Consider the following 21,339-nt stretch of genomic DNA (forward strand, 5'->3'; position numbering starts at 1 on the left):
ACCGTCACACTGAACGATATCGCTAGCAATCCGTGACGTTGCAGCGTCCTGGCTAGCGATATCGTTCAGTTTGACAGGCAGCAGCGATGAGGATCCTGCTGTGATGTCGTTGGTCGCTGCAGAAAGTCCAGCACTTTGTTTCGTCGCTGGACCTCCTGCAGACATCGCTGAATCGGCGTGTGTGACGCCGATTCAGCGATTTCTTCACTGGTAACCAGGGTAAACCTTGGGTTACTAAGCGCAGGGCCGCACTTAGTAACCCGATGTTTACCCTGGTTACCATCGTAAAAGTAAAAAAAACAAACACTACATACTTACCTTCCGCTGTCTGTCCTCGGCGCTGTGCTTTCCTGCACTGGCTGTGAGCGCCGGCCAGCCGGAAAGCACAGCGGTGACGTCACCGCTCTGCTTTCCGGCCGCTGTGCTCACAGTCAGTGCAGGAAAGCACAGCGCCGAGGACAGCGGAAGGTAAGTCTGTAGTGTTTGTTTTTTTTACTTTTACGATGGTAACCAGGGTAAACATCGGGTTACTAAGTGCGGCCCTACGCTTAGTAACCCGATGTTTACCCTGGTTACCGGCATCGTTGGTCGCTGGAGAGCTGTCTGTGTGACAGCTCTCCAGCGACCAAACAGCGACGCTGCAGCGATCGACATCGTTGTCGGTATCGCTGCAGCGTCGCTGAGTGTGAAGGTACCTTTAGTGTCAGCCTCCTAGTGACAGCAGCATAACATCCATGGATCTGTGTCCCCCAATTAGTGGCTCGGAGAAAAGGATTTTACGATGAGTACACAAAAATCCCAATTTCTAAATGGAGTTATTTAATATTATTATTATTTATTATTATAGCACCATTTATTCCATGGCGCTTTACATGTGAATAGGAGAATATACATAACAAAAAAACAAGTACAATAATCTTGAACAAAACAAATCCCCGACTGGTATTATTGTTACTCCTTATTGTATATTGCGATAGGATCTTGGAGAAGGGAATACCCCTTTAATAGTGTTATCCAGAACTAATAAAATTTTAACTATAGGCCAGAGAACTAACAGACAGGTAGTTGCTTACTATCTGTCTGTTGTGCCCAGCATTGATCTCTACCAGCACAGAGCCGTCACAGACAACTCCTGCCAGCTATTCAGCAGCCTCCACTGAAATCACGTCAACAGAACTATTCCTTCTCATATGCTCTGCTCTGTTGACGGGGCGTGACTGTCGATATCATACTGGTTAAAAGCTGGCACCCTGCTGTCTAACTGATGGAAGCCGTCTCTCAATCAACATAATGCCTGCTGTCCTGCCTCATCCATAGAGCAACCCAAAAGATGAAGGGTATGTGCACACGTTGCGGATTTGCCTTAGGTATTTCTGCTGCAGATTCTTCCCTTTCTTGCCAGAAAACGCTGGTGCGGTTTTGTTGCGGTTTTCAATGCGTTTTTTATGCTTTTTTTGATGCGTTTTTTTCCATGCGGATTTGTATGCATTTTTGAAAGCTAAATAAAGATATATTATTGACAAAAAAAAAAGATTTGTGATGTCATTTCTTGTCCAACCTCTTTTACATTTGTCCAACCCACACTCCATTACACACAGATAGACAGATAGAAGGAATGAGATAGATAGAAGGAATGAGGCCGGCGTCACACTAGAGAGTTTTACGGACGTATGAGAGGCGCAAAAACAACGCATTGCACACGGACCAATGATTCTCTATGGGCAGCTCCTATCTGCTGTATATTTCGCAGCCGCATTTTATGGGCATAGAAAATCGCAGTATGCTGCGTTTATCAGCGTATTGCGAAAAATTCCGCCAATGAAAGTCTTGCCAACCTTGCCAACGAATTATATACAGAACACTGTTTTGGGAACATTTCTGCGTATTGCGCCCGTAAAAAAAAAGACCGTATTTTCCTACACCAAGTGTGACGCTGGCCTAAGATAGATAGATAAAAGGAATGAGCTGTATAGATGTAGATAGATATATAGATAGTTTGGCTTCTTTCACACTAGCGTCGTGTGACGTACGTCGCAATCCATCGTTTTGGGAAAAAAAAACGGATCCTGCAAATGTGCCTGCAGGATGCGTTTTTTTCCCATAGACTTGTATTGCCGACGGATCGCGATGTATGGCCATACGTTGCGTCCGTCATGCACTGGATGCGTCGTATTTTTGCAGACCGTTGGCACAAAAAAGTTCAAGGGAACGTTTTTTCGAACGACGCGTCCGCCATTTTCTACCGCGCATGCGCGGCCGGAACTCCGCCCCCTCCTCCCCGGACTTTGGAATGGGCAGCGGATGCGTTGAAAAACTGCACCCGCTGCCCACGTCGTGAATAATTTTCACAACGTGCGTCGGTACGTCGCACCGACGCTTACAGACGGACCCGTACCGACACAAGTGTGAAAGAAGCCTTAGACTACTTTCACACATAAGTTTGTTTCCGTCAGGCAGGATCCGGCGAATTTTTGAAAAAACGGATCCGTTGCAAATAGTGAAAAACTGATGCAACTGATCCGTTTTTTGTTTTTTTTACAAAGGAGAGCGGAAAATGTGCATGATCTGAATGGAAACATGCATGAAAAACCGGAATCGGAGGCCGGATTCATCATTTAACATCTCAGTTTTATACGTTTTTCGCTGGATCCATCGCTGTGCGTTTTTTCACCGGACAGAAATACCATTTCTGTGTATGTTTTCCATCCGGCGCAAACAGCTAACGGATCCGGCAAAAAACGGATGAAACATGTGGCCATCAGGCGCAATACGACGCTAATACAACTCTATGAGAAAAAACGGATCCAGCAGAAACTCGCCAGATTGTACCTGACAGCAAAAACCTGATGTGTGAAATTAGCCAGATAGATCTATGGATAGAAACATCTATGTATCTATAGATATATCTATAGATAATAATAATAATAATAATCTTTATTTTTATATAGCGCTAACATATTCCGCAGCGCTTTACACACACATTATCATTGCTGTCCCCATTGGGGCTCACAATCTAAATTCCCTGTCAGCATGTCTTTGGAATGTGGGAGGAAACCGGAGTGCCCGGAGGAAACCCACGCAAACACGGAGAGAACATACAAACTCTTTGCAGATGTTGTCCTTAGTGGGGCTTGAACCCAGGACTCCAGCGCTGCAAGGCTGCTGTGCTAACCACTGCGCCGATATATCCATAGATAGGCCGATGTTGAATAATGAACATAAAGAAAAAAACGGGGGAAAAAAATGGCTTGTGCTCCTGCGCAATTTTCTGCGCCAGAGGATGAAAGCCGACGGCCGGGGACCAATATTTGTAGCCTGGGAAGGGGTTAATACCCATGGCCCCTCCCAGGCTATGAATATCAGCCTGCAGTTGTCTGCGTAGCCTTTACTGGCTATTAAAATAGGGGGACCCCAAAAAAGAATGACGTGGGGTCCCCCTATATTTTATAGCCAGAAAGGCGGGCTGATATTCATAGCCTAGAGAGGGGCCATGGATATTATCCCCCCCACCCGGCTACAAATACCAGTCCGCAGCCGCCCCAGAAATGGTGCATCTGTAAGATGCGCCAATTCCGGCACTTAGCCCCTCTCTTGCCACTCCCGTGTAGCGGTGGGATATGGAATAATAAGGGGTTAATGTCACCTTGCTATTGTAAGGTGACATTAAGCCGGGTTAATAATGGAGAGGCATCAATAAGACGCCTATCCATTATTAATCCTTCAGTAGTGAAATAGTTTAAAAAAAAACACAGCCAGAAAAAAGTATTTTATTATTCTTAATTTCACCATACTTACCATACTTCAGCACCTGCAAAAAACGTAATATAAACCGTATACTCCCTGACCAACGCAGTCCAATTAATAACGAGTGTCCCACGATGATCTCCCCTATAGAATAGTGATATCAGATGTCATGTCACTGCTCTATAGGACCCTCAGTGACACACTGACAGGAGACAATGGCTCCTGCAGTGCATCACTGAAAGGTTACCTTAGTTCACTGGTCTCAATTTATGGCAAAAGCTGCGTGGGAACTTTCTCACACAGCAATGCCAAAAGTGAGACTAGGGACTATTTTTTTTACAGTGGCGGAGGAATACAGTGCGAAAGGATACCTTCCTCCCGTCATTGTATTCCTGGAGCACCTAGAGAGCAGTCACATCAGCTGATGCTTCTGTTCTTTACAGGAGATAGTCGTGGGACACTCGTGGATTTCTGCGGATCAGGGAGTATATTGTTTGTTTTTTATTTTAATATTTTTTACAGATTACACTGGATTCGGGGAATAAAGTGACAAGTGATGGTGAGTATGTAATCTATGTTATATGTACTGTGTTATATGTATGTATTGTATGTAATGTATGAATGTATTGTATGTAGTATGTATGTAGTATGTTGTATGTAGTATGTTGGATGTAGTATGTATGTAGTATGTTGTATGTAGTATCTATGTATGTAGTATGTTGTATGTACGTAGTATGTTGTATGTATGTAGTATGTATGTAGTTTGTTCGTGTTTTTTTTTTTCTTTTTACATTCAACACATTAGCCGGATGATGGGACTACTACTGTCCCATCATTGGCTAATGTGTCAATCACTGTCACTGTAGCAGGCATCGCCCGATGGGACTTGTAGTCCCATCGGACGATGCCTCCACGCACACACACACCCCCAAGGACCCCCGACAGCCCGCCGCAGACCCCTGACAGCCCGGCACAGACCCCCCACAGCCTGGCACAGACCCCCCACAGCCTGGCACAGACCCCCCACAGCCCAGCACAGACCCCCCACAGCCCAGCACAGACCCCCCACAGCCTGGCACAGACCCCCCACAGCTCGGCACAGACCCCCCCACAGCCCGGCACAGACCCCTCCACAGCCCGGCACAGACCCCCTCAAAGCCCGGCACAGACCCCCCAAAGCCCAGCGCAGACCCCCCACAGCCCCGCGATCCCCGCAGACCCCTGCGATCGCCCCACAGATGACCACAAACACCCGCATCTTCCCCGCATACACACAGTCTCCGCCCACACACAGTCTCCGCCCACACACTCTTCCCCCCTCCCAATCTGCAGCGTTTCTCACAGCAAAACCGCAGATCTTTTTTAGATCTGCGGTTTTGCTGCGGATGTGCCTGACTCAATGCAAGTAAATGGGTGCAGAAACACTGCAGATCCGCACAAATAAATGGCATGCTCCTTCTTTTAACCCGCAGCATTTTCAGTGCGGAGTTTTCCACACCATTATAATGCTACAGGGTATATACACTAGATTCCTTGATAGGGCGTTGATCCAGAGAACTAGTCTGATTGCCGTATGTGGAGTCGGGAAGGAATTTTTTTCCCCAATGTGGAGCTTACTCTTTGCCACGTGGGTTTTTTTTTGCCTTCCTCTGGATCAACATGTTAGGGCATGTTAGGTTAGGCTATGGGTTGAACTAGATGGACATATAGTCTTCCTTCAACCTTAATAACTATGTAACTATGTAACCATTAGCACAGCATTTTTTTTCCATTGATTTATATTGTACTGTAAATCACTTGCGGATCTGCAGCGTTTCTGCACGGTAAAAACGATGCAGATCTGCAGGAAATCCGCAACGTGTGCACATAGCCGAAGAGCTGCTCTAGTGATGTGGAGCAACTGAATCGCCAGCAGCAGCAGTCGGTGACCACTCTGTGCCTGCGCCGAGTTGAACAGGCAGGTAGTTGCCTCTGTTAGCAACTACCTGCCTTTTTAAGCACATAGTAAGAAAAACTAAGTATATTTTAATCAATAGATCACAGATTAATAATAACTTCCGCAATTGGATGTGTTTAAATAAAATGTTCCTGTGCTGAGATAATCTTCATAAAATGTGCCCCTGCTGTGTACTGTGTAAGGCTGGTTTCACACGTCAGTGGCTCCGGTACGTGAGGTGACAGTTTCCTCACGTACCGGAGCCACGGACACATGTAGACACATTAAAATCAATGCATCTTTTCAGATGTCATTGATTTTTTGCGCCAAACACGGAGACATGTCAGTGTTCGTGGGAGCGCACGGATTACACGGACCCATTAAAGTCAATGGGTCCATGTAAAACACGTACCGCACACGGACGTTGTCCGTGTGCAGTCCGTGTGCCGTGCAGGAGACAGCGCTACATTAAGCGCTGTCCCCCCCACTGGCGCTGAAGCCCCATTCATATCTTCCCTGCAGCAGCGTTTGCTGTAGTGAAGATATGAATATTAGTGTGTAAAATCAATATCCGGGTCCCCACCCCCTCCCAACCTCTGTGCACCCCCCTCCCTCCCCCTGTGCGCCCCCCCCCCTACTGTGATTAAAATACTCACCTAGCTTCCGGATCCCTCGCAGCGTCCTGTCCTGGCCGCACCTTGTACTGTATGAGCGGTCACGTGGTGCCGCCGATTACAATCATGAATATGCGGCTCCACCTCCCAAAGGGGTGGAGACGCATATTCATTACTGTAAATGAGCGGCCCCACGTGACCGCTCATACAGTAGAAGGTGCCGCCAGGACAGGATGCTGCGAGGGATCCGGAAGCTAGGTGAGTATTTTAATCACAGCGGGGGGGGGGGGGGGGAGGGGCGCACAGGCGGTGGGAGGGGGGCGGGGACCTGGATATTGATTTTACACACCAATATTCATATCTTCTCTACAGCATACGCTGCTGCAGGGAAGATATGAATGGGGCTTCAGCACGATGCCGGGGACAGCGCTAAACTTTAGCGCTGTCTCCGGCATGGTGCGTGTAGTACCCAGTGGGCACACGGGCGGCACACGTGTGCCACACTGATGTGCCACAGAAACGCACCGGCACACGGACACGGATAATTCCGGTACCGATTTTTCCGGTACCGGAAATATCTGGACGTGTGAGACTGCCCTAATGAATGTGTTTGATCGTGCAGGAACATGGTTTGACCATACCACATCTCCTGGACAGGTGAGAAGAGTAAGTAATTACCGTGTACATGTGACATAGCAGTGGCTGCCGGCTGCTACGCTCTGTGAGGTAAAACACTTCTCTGCCTCTTTTATCACATGAGCAAGTGTTTCTGTTGCTCAGCAACAGTCAAAGCTCCTACTTTACTGACTTGATTTATAATGAGCTCAGAGTGCTGGAGACGCAGCAGAAACACTCGCTTCTGTGATGAAACAGGCAGGAAAATGTTTTACCTCACGAAAAGCAGCAGCGAGCGTTCATATGTTTTCATTAGGAATAGGGGAGAAAGGTGCTGACAGACACCCTGACTGCAGCTTACCACCACGAGAACTAAATAATCTTGTGATTAAATTCAAACTCCTCAATCCTTATCTCCCTAACATCACAAGTGTGGGAATGGTCAGGAGATCTTCTAACGCATCAGGTGGTTAGCCAGTACCAGTGAAATCTAATGTGTATAGAGGCTTTTCATTTTTGTGTCATAGCTTTAATAGCCTACTAATTTGTGATATTATTAATTTCCTACAGCTATACATAAAACACAGTGTGAACAGAGGACAAATGATGGGGAGACACCACTGACCCTTGCTACGAAGTCTGGATTGGTTGAAAATGTGAAAGCTCTTCTAGAGAAGGGTGTTTGGCCAAACACCAAGAATCGCAGGGGGGAGTCTCCTCTTCTTACAGGTATTGCTTTGCCCTTATATTTTTACAAGCTTTGTGTTTTATTGATTCTTCACCATCTTAGATATTTTGCAATTGCAATTACAACACTACCCTGTTATGTACCCAAATAGTTACTTTTAGGCTACGTTCACGCATTCAGTATTTGGTGAGTATATTACATCAGTATTTGTAAGTTAAAATCAGTAGTGGAACAATCAAAGAAAAAGTATAACAGAAACACATCACCACTTCTGTATTTTTCATTGAGTTGCCATGCCCACTTCCATAAAGAGGATACAGTCCCCAAAATGAAAGTAATGAAAAGAGCAGATGAGATATCATATGTCAGCTCCTCTCCTTTCTACATTCAAGTTTTATTAGCACTTGTAGCACTTGCGCTTTTGGGGTAATTTTATACAGCCAGCCACTCCTGGAAAGGTTCACCACTGTTCCATGTTTTCGCCATTTGTGTATAATGCCTCTCACTGTGGTTTGCTGGAGTCTCATAGCTTGAAGTATGGCTTTATAAGCGTTTCCAATTACTTTGTTTCTCATTTGTTCAAGAATTTCTTTGGATCGTGGCATGATGTCTAGCTTTTGAGGACCTTTCGGTCAGGCAGATCCTGTTTAAGTGATTTCTTGATTGAGAACAGGTGTGGCAGTAATCAGGCGTTCATGTGAATTTGAACTCAGGTTCCCAAAGATGTGATAAACCATGCTTAATTTATGTTTTAACCCCTTTCCAACGTTGGGTGTAATAGTACGCCCATGTCGGACTCCAGTACTGAGCCCGCATTTTTCCGGGCACATGACAGGTGATCTATGCAGCTGACATCTTACAGCAGCTGTTAACTAGTTAAATGTAATTAACTCGTGCTTACCGGAAGCACATCACTAATCCCGCCCATCAGTGACCCCCTCACATGATAGCGGGTCACCGATCGGTCAGCATGACAATCAGAGGTCTGTTCCAGACCTTTATGGTTGTCATTGCCAGTTTGCTATGAGTACCGCCTTATGGTTGGCGCTCATAGCAAGTGAGCATTTCTGATCATCGCCTGTATGTAGCAGAGGCGATTAGACAACTGCAGCTTCTAGTCTCCCATGGAGACTATTGAAGCATGCATAAAGTAAAAAAGAAATGTTTTTAAAAATATAAAAAAATTATAAAAAAAAAAATTATAAAATAAAAGTTCAAATTACCCTTCTTTTCCCCATTCAAAATAAAACAATAAAAAATTAAGTATACAAATATTTTATAACGCCGTTAGATTCGACCAGTCTATCAATATAAAAAATAATTAACCCGACCACTAAACGGCGTAACGAGAAAAAATGTAAAAATTACAGAATTACGATTTTTTGGTTGCCGCTACCTTGCAATAGAATGCAATAACGGGGGATGAAAAGATCGTATCTACACCAAAATAGTATCAATAAAAACAACAGCTTGGCGTGCAAAAAATAAGCTCTCACCCAGTCTCAGATCACAAAAAGTGGAATATGGCGCCATTTTTTTTAACAAAGTTTGGAATTTTTTTCACCACTTAAAAAAGAACCTACCGTATATATTCGAGTATAAGCTGAGATTTTCAGCCCATTTTTGGGGGCTGAAAGTCCCCCTCTCGGCTTATACTCGAGTCATACCCGGGGGTCGGCAGGTGTAATTATACTTACCTGCTCCAGGCGCGGTCCCTGCAGTCCCTGGCTTCCCCGGCGCTGCATCTTCTTCCTGTATTGAGCGGTCACATGGCACCGCTCATATACAGTAATGAATATGCGGCTCCACCCCCCATAGAGGTGGAGCCGCATATTCATTACCGTATATGAGCGGTGACGCTGCCCGCTCAATACAGGAAGAAGATGCAGTGCCGGGGAAGAAGCAGGGACGCAGCGCCAGGACCAGGTAAGTATTCGGGGAGGGGGAGTGCTGCGCTGCGCGATAGTCACCTGCTCCTCGGTCCGGGTGTCGCTCTGTCTTCAGCAGTGACGCTCAGGTGAGAGGGCGCGGTGACGTAGTCAGTGCGCGCCCCCTGCTGAACGTCCATGCCGAAGACGGAGCCGCACGAGGAGCAGGTAAAAGTGCCGGGGTCCTGAGCGACGGAGAGGTGAGTATGTGATTTTTTTTTTTTAATGGCAGCCACAGCATATGGGGCAAGTGACTGTGCAGAGCATCTTATGGGGCCATAACACTTGTGCAGCATTATATGGGGCAAGTAGCTGTGCAGAGCATCTTATGGGGCCATACTTGTGCAGCACTATATGGGGCAAGTGGCTGTGCAGAGCATGTTATGAGGCCATACTTGTGCAGCACTGTAAGGGGCAAGTGGCTGTGCAGAGCATCTTCTGGGGCCATACTTGTGCAGCATTATATGGGGCAAGTAGCTGTGCAGAGCATCTTATGGGGCCATACTTGTGCAGCATTATATGGGGCAAGTAGCTGTGTAGAGCATCTTATGGGGCCATACTTGTGCAGCACTATATGGGGCAAGTGGCTGTGCAGAGCATGTTATGAGGCTATACTTGTGCAGCACTATATGGGCAAGTGGCTGTGCAGAGCATCTTATGGGGCCATACTTGTGCAGCATTATATGGGGCAAGTAGCTGTGCAGAGCATCTTATGGGGCCATACTTGTGCAGCACTACAGTGGGGCAAAAAAGTATTTAGTCAGTCAGCAATAGTGCAAGTTCCACCACTTAAAAAGATGAGAGGCATCTGTAATTTACATCATAGGTAGACATCAACTATGGGAGACAAACTGAGAAAAAAAAATCCAGAAAATCACATTGTCTGTTTTTTTAACATTTTATTTGCATATTATGGTGGAAAATAAGTATTTGGTCAGAAACAAAATTTAATCTCAATACTTTGTAATATATCCTTTGTTGGCAATGACAGAGGTCAAACGTTTTCTGTAAGTCTTCACAAGGTTGCCACACACTGTTGTTGGTATGTTGGCCCATTCCTCCATGCAGATCTCCTCTAGAGCAGTGATGTTTTTGGCTTTTCGCTTGGCAACACGGACTTTCAACTCCCTCCAAAGGTTTTCTATAGGGTTGAGATCTGGAGACTGTCTAGGCCACTCCAGGACCTTGAAATGCTTCTTACGAAGCCACTCCTTTGTTGCCCTGGTGGTGTGCTTTGGATCATTGTCATGTTGAAAGACCCAGCCACGTTTCATCTTCAATGCCCTTGCTGATGGAAGGAGGTTTGCACTCAAAATCTCATGATACATGGCCCCATTCATTCTTTCATGTACGCGGATCAGTTGTCCTGGCCCCTTTGCAGAGAAACAGCCCCAAAGCATGATGTTTCCACCACCATGCTTTACAGTAGGTATGGTGTTTGATGGATGCAACTCAGTATTCTTTTTCCTCCAAACACGACAAGTTGTGTTTCTACCAAACAGTTCCAGTTTGGTTTCATCAGACCATAGGACATTCTCCCAAAACTCCTCTGGATCATCCAAATGCTCTCTAGCAATCTTCAGACGGGCCCGGACATGTACTGGCTTAAGCAGTGGGACACGTCTGGCACTGCAGGATCTGAGTCCATGGTGGCGTAGTGTGTTACTTATGGTAGGCCTTGTTACATTGGTCCCAGCTCTCTGCAGTTCATTCACTAGGTCCCCCTGCGTGGTTCTGGGATTTTTGCTCACCGTTCTTGTGATCATTCTGACCCCACGGGGTGGGATTTTGCGTGGAGCCCCAGATCGAGGGAGATTATCAGTGGTCTTGTATGTCTTCCATTTTCTAATTATTGCTCCCACTGTTGATTTCTTCACTCCAAGGTGGTTGGCTATTGCAGATTCAGTCTTCCCAGCCTGGTGCAGGGCTACAATTTTGTTTCTGGTGTCCTTTGACAGCTCTTTGGTCTTCACCATAGTGGAGTTTGGAGTCAGACTGTTTGAGGGTGTGCACAGGTGTCTTTTTATACTGATAACAAGTTTAAACAGGTGCCATTACTACAGGTAATGAGTGGAGGAAAGAGGAGACTCTTAAAGAAGAAGTTACAGGTCTGTGAGAGCCAGAAATCTTGATTGTTTGTTTCTGACCAAATACTTATTTTCCACCATAATATGCAAATAAAATGATTAAAAAAAACAGACAATGTGATTTTCTGGATTTTTTTTTCTCAGTTTGCCTCCCATAGTTGATGTCTACCTATGATGTAAATTACAGACGCATCTCATCTTTTTAAGTGGTGGAACTTGCACTATTGCTGACTGACTAAATACATTTTTGCCCCACTGTATATGGGGCAAGTAGCTGTACAGAGCATCTTATGGGGCCATACTTGTGCAGCATTATATGGGGCAAGTAGCTGTGCAGAGAATCTTATGGGGCCATACTTGTGCAGCATTATATGGGGCAAGTAGCTGTGCAGAGCACCTTATGGGGCCATATTTGTGCAGCATTATAAGGGGCAAGTGGCTGTGCGGAGCATCTGTATGGGGCCATAACGCTTGTGCAGCACTATATGAGGCAAGTGGCTGTACGGAGCACTATAATGGGGCCATAACACTTGTGCAGCACTATATAGGGCAAATATCTCTATAGAGCATCTTATGAGGCCCTTATTACCCTTTATGCAGCATTATATGGGACATATTTTAATATGGAGCATCTAATGGGGTCCATCAAACTTTATGGAGCATTATATGGGGCTCCTGATTCAATATGGATATTCAAAAACACTTAACCTTCTGATGTCTCAATTAATTTTACTTTTATTGGTACCTATTTTTACTTTTGAAATTTACCGGTAGCTGCTGCATTTTCCACCCTAGGCTTATAACTCGGGTCATTAAGTTTCCCCAGTTTTTTGTGGCAAAATTAGGGGGGTCGGCTTATACTCGGGTCGGCTTATACTTGAGTATATACGGTATATATATTTGCTGTCTGTGAATTCGTAATGACCTGGAAAATCATAATGGCAGGTCAGTTTTAACATTTATTGAACATGGTAAAAAAACACCTGTGGAATTGCACTTTTTTTGCAATTTCACCACACTTGGAATTTTTTTCCTGTTTTCCAGTACATAATATGTTAAAACCAATGGTGTTGTTCTAAAGTACAACTTGTCCTGCAAAAAAACAAGCCCTCCCATGGCCATATTGACTTAAAAATAAAAAAGACTGCCTGCCAAAACCTTAAGAAATCATAAGTTACCCTAAAAGAACAAATTTTATTAAATATATATCTAAAAAGCCAACAACCAATGGCTACCCACAACGAAAAACAACACACTGTGAACAAACTCGGGTGGGGAGGAGAGTAGACCCTATTGTGTGTCTATGCTGAAGAGCCGGCTATCTGCGGGGGTAGGCACCCTAGGGGAAGCGGCGCTCCGCGATGGCTGACCCTGGGGTCCCTAGATAACCCTGATGCACCCACCGGGTCCTGCTACCCAGACACAATAGTACTAAAGGTACCCCTATCCGCTAAACATAGACCACTCCTATCACTAGGGAACCCTTCACCCCACACTTAAATATTTAAAACAATAGGAGAACATGTGACTAAGGCGTCTAGGCGGCAGATTTTTAAGCTTATCTCTGATTTTGGATAGACTTTAGTAAACAATATACGTCTAACAGCAAAGTAGATGGTATCTTTGGCCCAGGCTCTAGTATTATTATTATTATTATTATACATTTTTATAGCGCCATTTATTCCATGGCGCTTTACATGTGAATACGGGGCAAATATAGACAAATACATTAAACATGAGCAGATAACAAGGCACACGAGTACATAAGGAGGGAGGACCCTGCCCGCGAGGGCTCACAGTCTGCAGGGGGTGGGTGAGGATACACTAGGAGAGGGAAGAGCTGGCTGTGCGGCTGTTCAGTAGGTTGAGGATCACTGCAGGCTGTAGGCTTGTCGGAAGAGATGAGTCTTCAGGTTCTTTTTGAAGGTTTCTATGGTAGGCGCAAGTCTGATGTGTTGGGGTAGAGAGTTCCAGAGTATGGGGGAAGCACGGGAGAAGTCTTGGATGCGGTTATGGGAAGAAGAGATGAGAGGGGAGTAGAGAAGGAGGTCTTGGGAGGACCGGAGGTCGCGTGTAGGTAGGTACCGGGAGACCATGTCACAGATGTATGGAGGAGACAGGTTGTGGATGGCTTTGTATGTCAGTGTGAGGGTTTTGAACTGGAGTCTCTGGGCGATAGGAAGCCAGTGAAGGGCTTGACACAGGGGAGAGGCTGGGGAATAGCGGGGGGACAGGTGGATTAGTCGGGCAGCAGAGTGTAGGATGGATTGGAGCGGTGCCAGAGTGCTAGAGGGGAGTCCAGAGAGTAGGAGGTTGCAGTAGTCGAGGCGGGAGATGATAAGGGCATGCACTAGCGTTTTTGCAGTGTTGCGGTCAAGGAAAGCACGGATCCGGGAAATATTTTTGAGTTTGAGACGACAGGAGGAGGCAAGGGCTTGGATATGTGGCTTGAAAGAGAGGGCAGAGTCGAGGATCACCCCGAGGCACCGGGCGTGTGGGACTGGGGATAGTGAGCAGCCATTGACATTGATGGATAGGTCTGGTGGAGGGGTAGAGTGAGATGGGGGAAAGATGATGAATTCTGTTTTGTCCATGTTCAGTTGTAGAAAGCGAGCAGAAAAGAAGGCTGAAATGGCAGACAGACAGTGCGGGATTTTGGTAAACTATTTGTTGCGTTCAGATAGCACACTTCAATAGATGAACCAATAAGCACCATATATCCCAGTTATACCTGGTCAGTTATTACACAGCTCTTTTATAAGATAATCTATTATAGCTGTCCCCACTAGCATTGGTTATAGCGCCTGTGCCCATCCCATCATACATACAATTTTGCATAGGTGAAATGATGAATGGCACATTTTGGAGCTAAAACATTTCAACTAGAAGGTATAGTGCAGAAATTAGAGCATAAAACTGCCAAAACCTTAGCCAATAACTTGGCATCCACCAACAGAAGTGAAATGGGCCTATACGACTTCGGTCTCTGAGCATCTTTATCCTCCTTGGCCAAAACCACAATTGTTGCCTCCCTCATGGACTCTGGTAGCCGTCCCTCCCCAAAGTCCCCCTGAAATACCTTGCACAATCTAGGTAACATCACATTCTTAAGCTGCTTGTATACTTCAACTGGTAGGCCATCTGCCCCAGGAGCCTTATCATTCGCCATGGAAGCCAACGCCTCCTCCAGCTCTTCTACTGTTAAAAGTTTTTCCAAACTGTCACTATCCTCTGCACTGAGTTGCATCAGGCCCGCCCCTTCCAGAAAGCTTAAAATCTCTTCCCTTGAAGCAGATAGCTTGGAATTATACAACTCTCCATAAAACCTCCCAAATACATTCAGAATGTCCTTTGTCTCCACTACCAGCCTGTCTTCCTCATCATACAGACTATACACATAAGACGACTCCCTCTGGGCAGCTGCTACCAACGACAAGAGATAGCCAACCTTTCCACCGTCCTCGTAGAATGACACCCTCTGGAACTCTTACCTCTTTTTAGCGTTTTTTTAAATGAATCTTATCCACTACTCCTTGGGCTCCCTTTAGGCTCCCCTGCGTCTCTGGTGTGGGCCAACTCACCGCTTCACTTTCTGCACTCCTCAAATCCTCCAGTGCCTGGCGCTCCTCCCACCTAGATTTATTCTTACGTCTGGAAATATCCCTAATGAACAAGCCTCTAAGAAAGGCCTTCATGGCGTCCCATACAGTTCCCTCATGCACGCTCCATTTATTGTCCTGAAAAAACAATTCCACCTCCCCCTTAATTTTCTCCAAGTCAATTGATTTTAACCAGGCTGGATGAACCTTCCACTTCCCTTTTTGTCCCACACTTCCCGAACCAATCTGAATTACGACCTCTACCGGTTTATGATCTGAGGCCACCCTAGGTAAATATTCCACTTTCCTTGAGTAGACTTTTTCTGAATTCGCAGCTGCTGTCGGCCAATAGGGGCAGTAGGGTTGTGCTATCATTGGATGCGCGTAAAGCGTTTGATAGTGTTGGGTTGCAGTATCTTTGGAGGGTGTTGGAATGGTTTGGTTTTGGGCCGACCTTTATTTCATGGATACGGTTACTATATACTTCCCCGACCTCTAGGGTCAGAGTTAACGGGCAAATGTGTGGCAGTTTTGCGCATCATAGGGGGACTAGGCAAGGGTGCCCACTGTCCCCGCTTCTTTTTGCTTTGGCAGTGGAGCCTTTGGTGCAGACAATTAGGAGGATGGCTTCGGTTAAAGGGTTCAGATATGGCTTGCTAGAAGAAAAAGTATCACTGTATGCAGATGATGTGTTGTTGAGAGCATTAGATATTATTAAAACATTTGAGTCTATATCGGGATTAGAAATTAACTGGGAAAAATTCACTGTCATGGCTGTAGATGATCGTGTTGTTGATTTGCCAGTGTCGGGGAAGCATAGTAGGTTGGCTGTGGTGCAACAGTAAAAATACCTGGGCATTCAGGTAGCAATCCCGATTTCGAGCTATGCAGTTTGACTCTGATTTCACTGCTGAGTAAGTTGAGGAGTAAAGTAGGGGAGTGGTGTAAACTGTATCTTTCAGTAGTGGGAAGAATTAATTTGATTAAGATGATTTTGATGCCCCAACTGCTGTATGTCTTGCACAATGCCCCTATATGGTTCCCTAAGCGGTGGTTTCGTACTATTGACTCTATATTTAGGAATCTTGTGTGGGGGAAAAAGCAGCCGAGGATCAGACTTAATATATTGCAGAGGCCCAAAGATGGAGGGAGACTGGCGCTACCGAACCCTTGGATTTATTACTTAGCTGCTCAGGGCCAACAGATAAGGGGTTGGAGGGATGTGTCGGGTGCTGGTTCAATACATGGGGTCTTGGTCCAGGTGATGGAGAGCGATCCCTAGGTTCAGGGGTTGGAGGCAGGAAATTTTAGGAAGATGGGTTTGGTGTATCCTACTTTAGCACTGATACAAAAAGTCTGGGAGGCAGTTAAAAAAATTAGGGATTTGGAGCACTTCACAAATTTTTCCCCGATATGGCAAAACGAGACTCTACTGGAATTTGTTAAATTGGGAGAATTTAAAAATTGGATGAGACTGGGAATACAGTACATGGTTCAGGTGCAGGACGCGCAGGGACTGGTGCCCTTTGGAAAGTTGCAGGAAGATTATGGGCTATTGGAGGTCTGCAGATTTCAATACGGGCAGTTTAGGCATGCTTATGTCATGCAGAGTAGGACAATGAATATGGAGATTCACAAGGATATATTGATTGATTATGTCTGCGCAGAGGGGGGAACAAAAGGGGTAGTGTCGGGCATTTATAAGAATCTAATGCATACTTTTTTTAATAATTATCCTATTAGAGCACAGGGGAAATGGAAGGAGGAGTTAGGTAGGATAGAGGAAGATAAATGGGAAGTGATTATGGAATATATACCCCAATTATCGCTGAGTGAACCGGGCAGACTCTCGCAGATATATGTACTCCATAGAGTATATAGGACTCCTGAACGGCTGTATAGAGCAGGTCTGAGACAGACTTCTGAGTGTCCTCGGTGCCGAATGGAGGGGGCTGGAATTCTCCATATGTTATGGCAGTGTCCAAATCTGAACCCACATTGGACAGCGGTGCTTAACCCCTTAATCCCATTTGACATATTATCTTGTCAATGTGACCTGAGACTTAATTCCCAGCGACGGGATAGTACGTCATAGCGATCGGCCGTGCTCACGGGGGGGGAGCACGGACGATCGCGGTCGGGTGTCAGCTGACTATCGCAGCTGACATCCGGCACTGTGTGCCAGGAGCGGTCACGGACCGCCCCCGACACATTAACCCCGGCACACTGCGATCAAACATGATCGTAGTGTTCCGGGGGCATAGGGAAGCATCGCTCAGGGAGGGGGCTCCTTGCGGGCTTCCCTGAGACCCTCGGTACAAGGCGTGTGCTCACCTTGTACCGAGCATCTCCTCCCTGCAGGCCCCGGATCCAAAATGGCTGCGGGGCTGCATCCGGGTCCTGCAGGGAGGTGGCTTACAAGCGCCTGCTCAGAGCAGGCGTCGGGAAGCCTCCCTGCTGTGCTGTGTGATCGCTGATCTGACACAGTGCGCAGCAAATTGTCAGATCAGCGATATGTCACTTTGCTATGATGTCCTTCCCTGGGGCAAAGTAAGTAAGTATATATTGTTCCAATAAATACATTCCTTTATCTAAATAATAAAAAAACAATAAAAGTACACATATTTAGTAACGCCACGTCCGTAATGACCCGACCTATAAAACTGTCCCACTAGCTATCCCCTTCAGTGAACACCGTAAAAAAAATTTAAAAAAATTGAGGCAAAAAAACACTTTATTATCATACTGCCGAACAAAAAGTGGAATAGCACGCGATCAAAAAGACTGATATAAATAACCATGGTATCGCTGAAAACGTCATCTTGTCCCGCAAAAAACGAGCTGCCATACAGCATCATCAACGAAAAAATAAAAAAGTTATAGTCCTCAGAATAAAGCAATGCAAAAATTATTTTTTCTTTAAAATACTTTTTACCATATAAAAGCGCCAAAACATAAAAAAAAAATGATATAAATGAGGTATCACTGTAATCATACTAACCCAAAGAATAAAACTGCTTTATCCATTTTACCAAACGCGGAACTGGTATAAACGCCCCCCCCCCCCCCCCAGAAGAAATTCATTCGGAATAAAAAGCGATCAAAAAATGTCACATGCACGAAAATGATACCAATAAAAACGTCAACTTGTCTCGCAAAAAACAAGACCTCACATGACTCTGTGGACCAAAATATGGAAAAATTATAGCTCTCAAAATGTGAAAATGCAGAAAAATATTTTTTGCAATAAAAAGCGTCTTTTAGTGTGTGACGGCTGCCATTCATAAAAATCCGCTAAAAAAACACTATAAAAGTAAATCAAACTCCCCTTCACCACCCCCTTAGTTAGGGAAAATATAAAAATTAAAAAAATGTATTTCTTTCCATGTTCCCGTTAGGGCTAGGGTTAGGGCAAGGGTTTGGATTGCGTTTACGGTTGGGATTAGGGTTAGGGGTGTGTCAGGGTTAGGAGTATGGTTAGGGTTATGGTTGGGATTAGAGTTAGGGGTGTGTTGGAGTTGGGGTTAGGGGTGTGGTTGGAATTAGGGTTAGGGGTGTGTTTGGGTTAGGGTTTCAGTTAGAATTGGGGGTTTCCACTGTTTAGGCACATCAGGGCTCTCCAAACGCGATATGGCGTCCGATCTCAATTCCAGCCAATTTTGCGTTGAAAAAGTGTGGGGTATCAGCGTACTCAGAACAAATTGTACAACAACTTTTGGGGTCCAATTTCTTCTTACCCTTGGGAAAATAAAAAATTGGGGGCGAAAAGATAATTTTTGTGAAAAAATATGATTTTTTATTTTTACGGTTCTGCATTATAAACTTCTGTGGAGCACTTGGTGGGTCAAAGTGCTTACCACACCTCTGGATAAGTTCCTTAGGGGGTCTACTTTCCAAAATGTTGTCATTTGTCGGGGGTTTCAATGTTTAGGCACATTAGTGGCTCTCCAAACTCAACATGGCGTCCCATCTCAATTCCAGCCAATTTTGCATTGAAAAGTCAAATGGTGCTCCTTCCCTTCCGAGCTCTGCCATGCGCCCAAACAGTGGTTTACCCCCACATATGGAGTATCGGGGTACTCAGGACAAATTGTACAACAACTTTTGGGGTCCATTTATTCCTGTTACCCTTGGTAAAATAAAACAAATTGGAGCTGAAGTAAATTTTTTGTGAAGAAAAATAAATGTTCATTTTTTTTTAAACATTCCAAAAGTTCCTGTGAAACACCAGAAGGGTTAATAAACTTCTTGAATGTGGTTTTGAGCACCTTGAGGGGTGCAGTTTTTAGAATGGTGTCACACTTGGTTATTTTCTATTACGGTATATAGACCCCTCAAAGTGACTTCAAATGTGATGTGGTCCCTAAAAAAAATGGTGTTGTAAAAATGAGAAATTGCTGGTCAACTTTTAACCCTTATGACTCCCTAACAAAAACAATTGTTGTTTCCAAAATTGTGCTGATGTAAAGTAGACATGTGGGAAATGTTACTTATTAAGTATTTTGTGTGACATATCTCTGTGATTTAAGGGCATAAAAATTCAAAGTTGGAAAATTGCGAAATTTTCGCCAAATTTCCGTTTTTTTCACAAATAAACATAGGTAATATCAAAGAAATTTTACCACTATCATGAAGTACAATATGTCTCGAGAAAACAATGTCAGAATCACCTGGATCCGTTGAAACTTTCCAGAGTTATAACCTCATAAAGAGACAGTGGTCAGAATTGTAAAAAGCTTAAGGGGTTAATGCCATGAACAGGCATACTAGGATGGGGAGCCGTGCATACAAGGATGGACGGGGAGCCATGCATACAAGGATGGGGATGTGGAACCATGCATACCAGGATAGGGATGAGGGGACAATGCATACCTGGCTTATACTCAAGTCAATACGTTTTCCCAGTTTTTCAAGGCAAAATTAGGTGCCTCGGCTTATACTCTGGTCGACTTATTCTCGAGTATATACGGTATATGTATTTTGCCTAAAATAGAAAGGAAAAGTGGGTGCCCATGCAACTGTATAAATATATTTTGTGACAGTTTTTGATTCTGAGAACACATCACCAACTATTCTTTAATTATTCTGTGTTTCAGCTGTACGGTCAGGAAGTTATGAAATTATATCCCTTTTGATCAGTTACAATTGCACTATTAACCAGCCCTGTGTGAAAAGATGGTCAGCAATACATGAAGCAGCAAAACAGGGGAACAAAGAAATAATCTCTTTACTCCTAAAGAATGGTGCGAATCTCAACCTTAGAGATGGTTTTGGTGTGACACCATTAGGAGTTGCTGCTGAATTTGGTCACTGTGATGTATTGGAACAACTAATACATAAAGGTATGTGAAATATATTAAAAACACTGCTGACCCTTCCATTTTCTAGTTTTGTGTAATAAATTTGAAATATTTTACAAGCACATACATAAAAGTTTCATGTCAAGTCTGTAGATGAAGGTAGTACCCCTTCCCAAACACGTCATGCATCAGCAATTAATTAGTGCTTGAACGCTACTGCATTATATGTAAAGGCGCAAGGTACTTAGTTACCGCTTTTGGACCAGAAAATGCAACAGCCATCCAGCCACATCAAGGTGTACCTTTTTATATATATAGCTTGACACACAGATAGACACCCAGGCTGGGTACCCTTTTCCACCGATTATTTCACAAATGAGGTTTTAGTCCTGAGCTATGTCTAGTTTACTTTTACTTTCCAAGTGCACAAGAGACCTGGCTTCTCAGAGAGGTGAGATGTTAGGGTATGTTCCCACGGTCAGTAAACGCTGAGGGTTGGACACTGCGTACATCTACAACATCTGCTGCGTACATATATCCACAAGATAAATTTCACCTGTACAATGTATCGGACGCGGTGATTCCGCACAGTTCAATGAACACATGCGGAATCACCTGTGTTCAGAAGCTGGCAGTGGATCACCCCGTGGGGTACTCGGTACCGGGTCCTGCGGTTCACAGGGGGATGTCACGGTGGCTGACCCGGTCCGTGGCTCTGGGACGTCCGTGTTAAAGGGAAAGGTCTTTAAAAGGGATAAAGTTTGTGTTCGTGATGCCACCTGTGGTATTCGGTCAGGGTCTGCTGGGGTGATGTTATGGCTGCTAGAT

At 45.0% G+C, this 21,339-nt stretch overlaps 1 protein-coding gene across 1 annotated transcript in view; it reads left to right on the top strand.

The window, feature by feature from the left end:
* The window catches only part of ASB15 (ankyrin repeat and SOCS box containing 15), an 81,834-nt gene that overhangs the window by 23,302 nt on the left and 37,193 nt on the right, over positions 1-21,339 (top strand). The window contains exons 5-6 of the mRNA XM_069764904.1: positions 7,480-7,638; positions 20,308-20,553. Coding sequence (XP_069621005.1) covers positions 7,480-7,638; positions 20,308-20,553 — 405 coding nt within the window. The remainder of the gene's footprint in view (positions 1-7,479; positions 7,639-20,307; positions 20,554-21,339) is intronic.

The sequence above is a fragment of the Ranitomeya imitator genome, chromosome 4 (genome assembly GCF_032444005.1).
Source record: "Ranitomeya imitator isolate aRanImi1 chromosome 4, aRanImi1.pri, whole genome shotgun sequence".
Classification (NCBI taxonomy): Eukaryota; Metazoa; Chordata; class Amphibia; order Anura; family Dendrobatidae; genus Ranitomeya; species Ranitomeya imitator.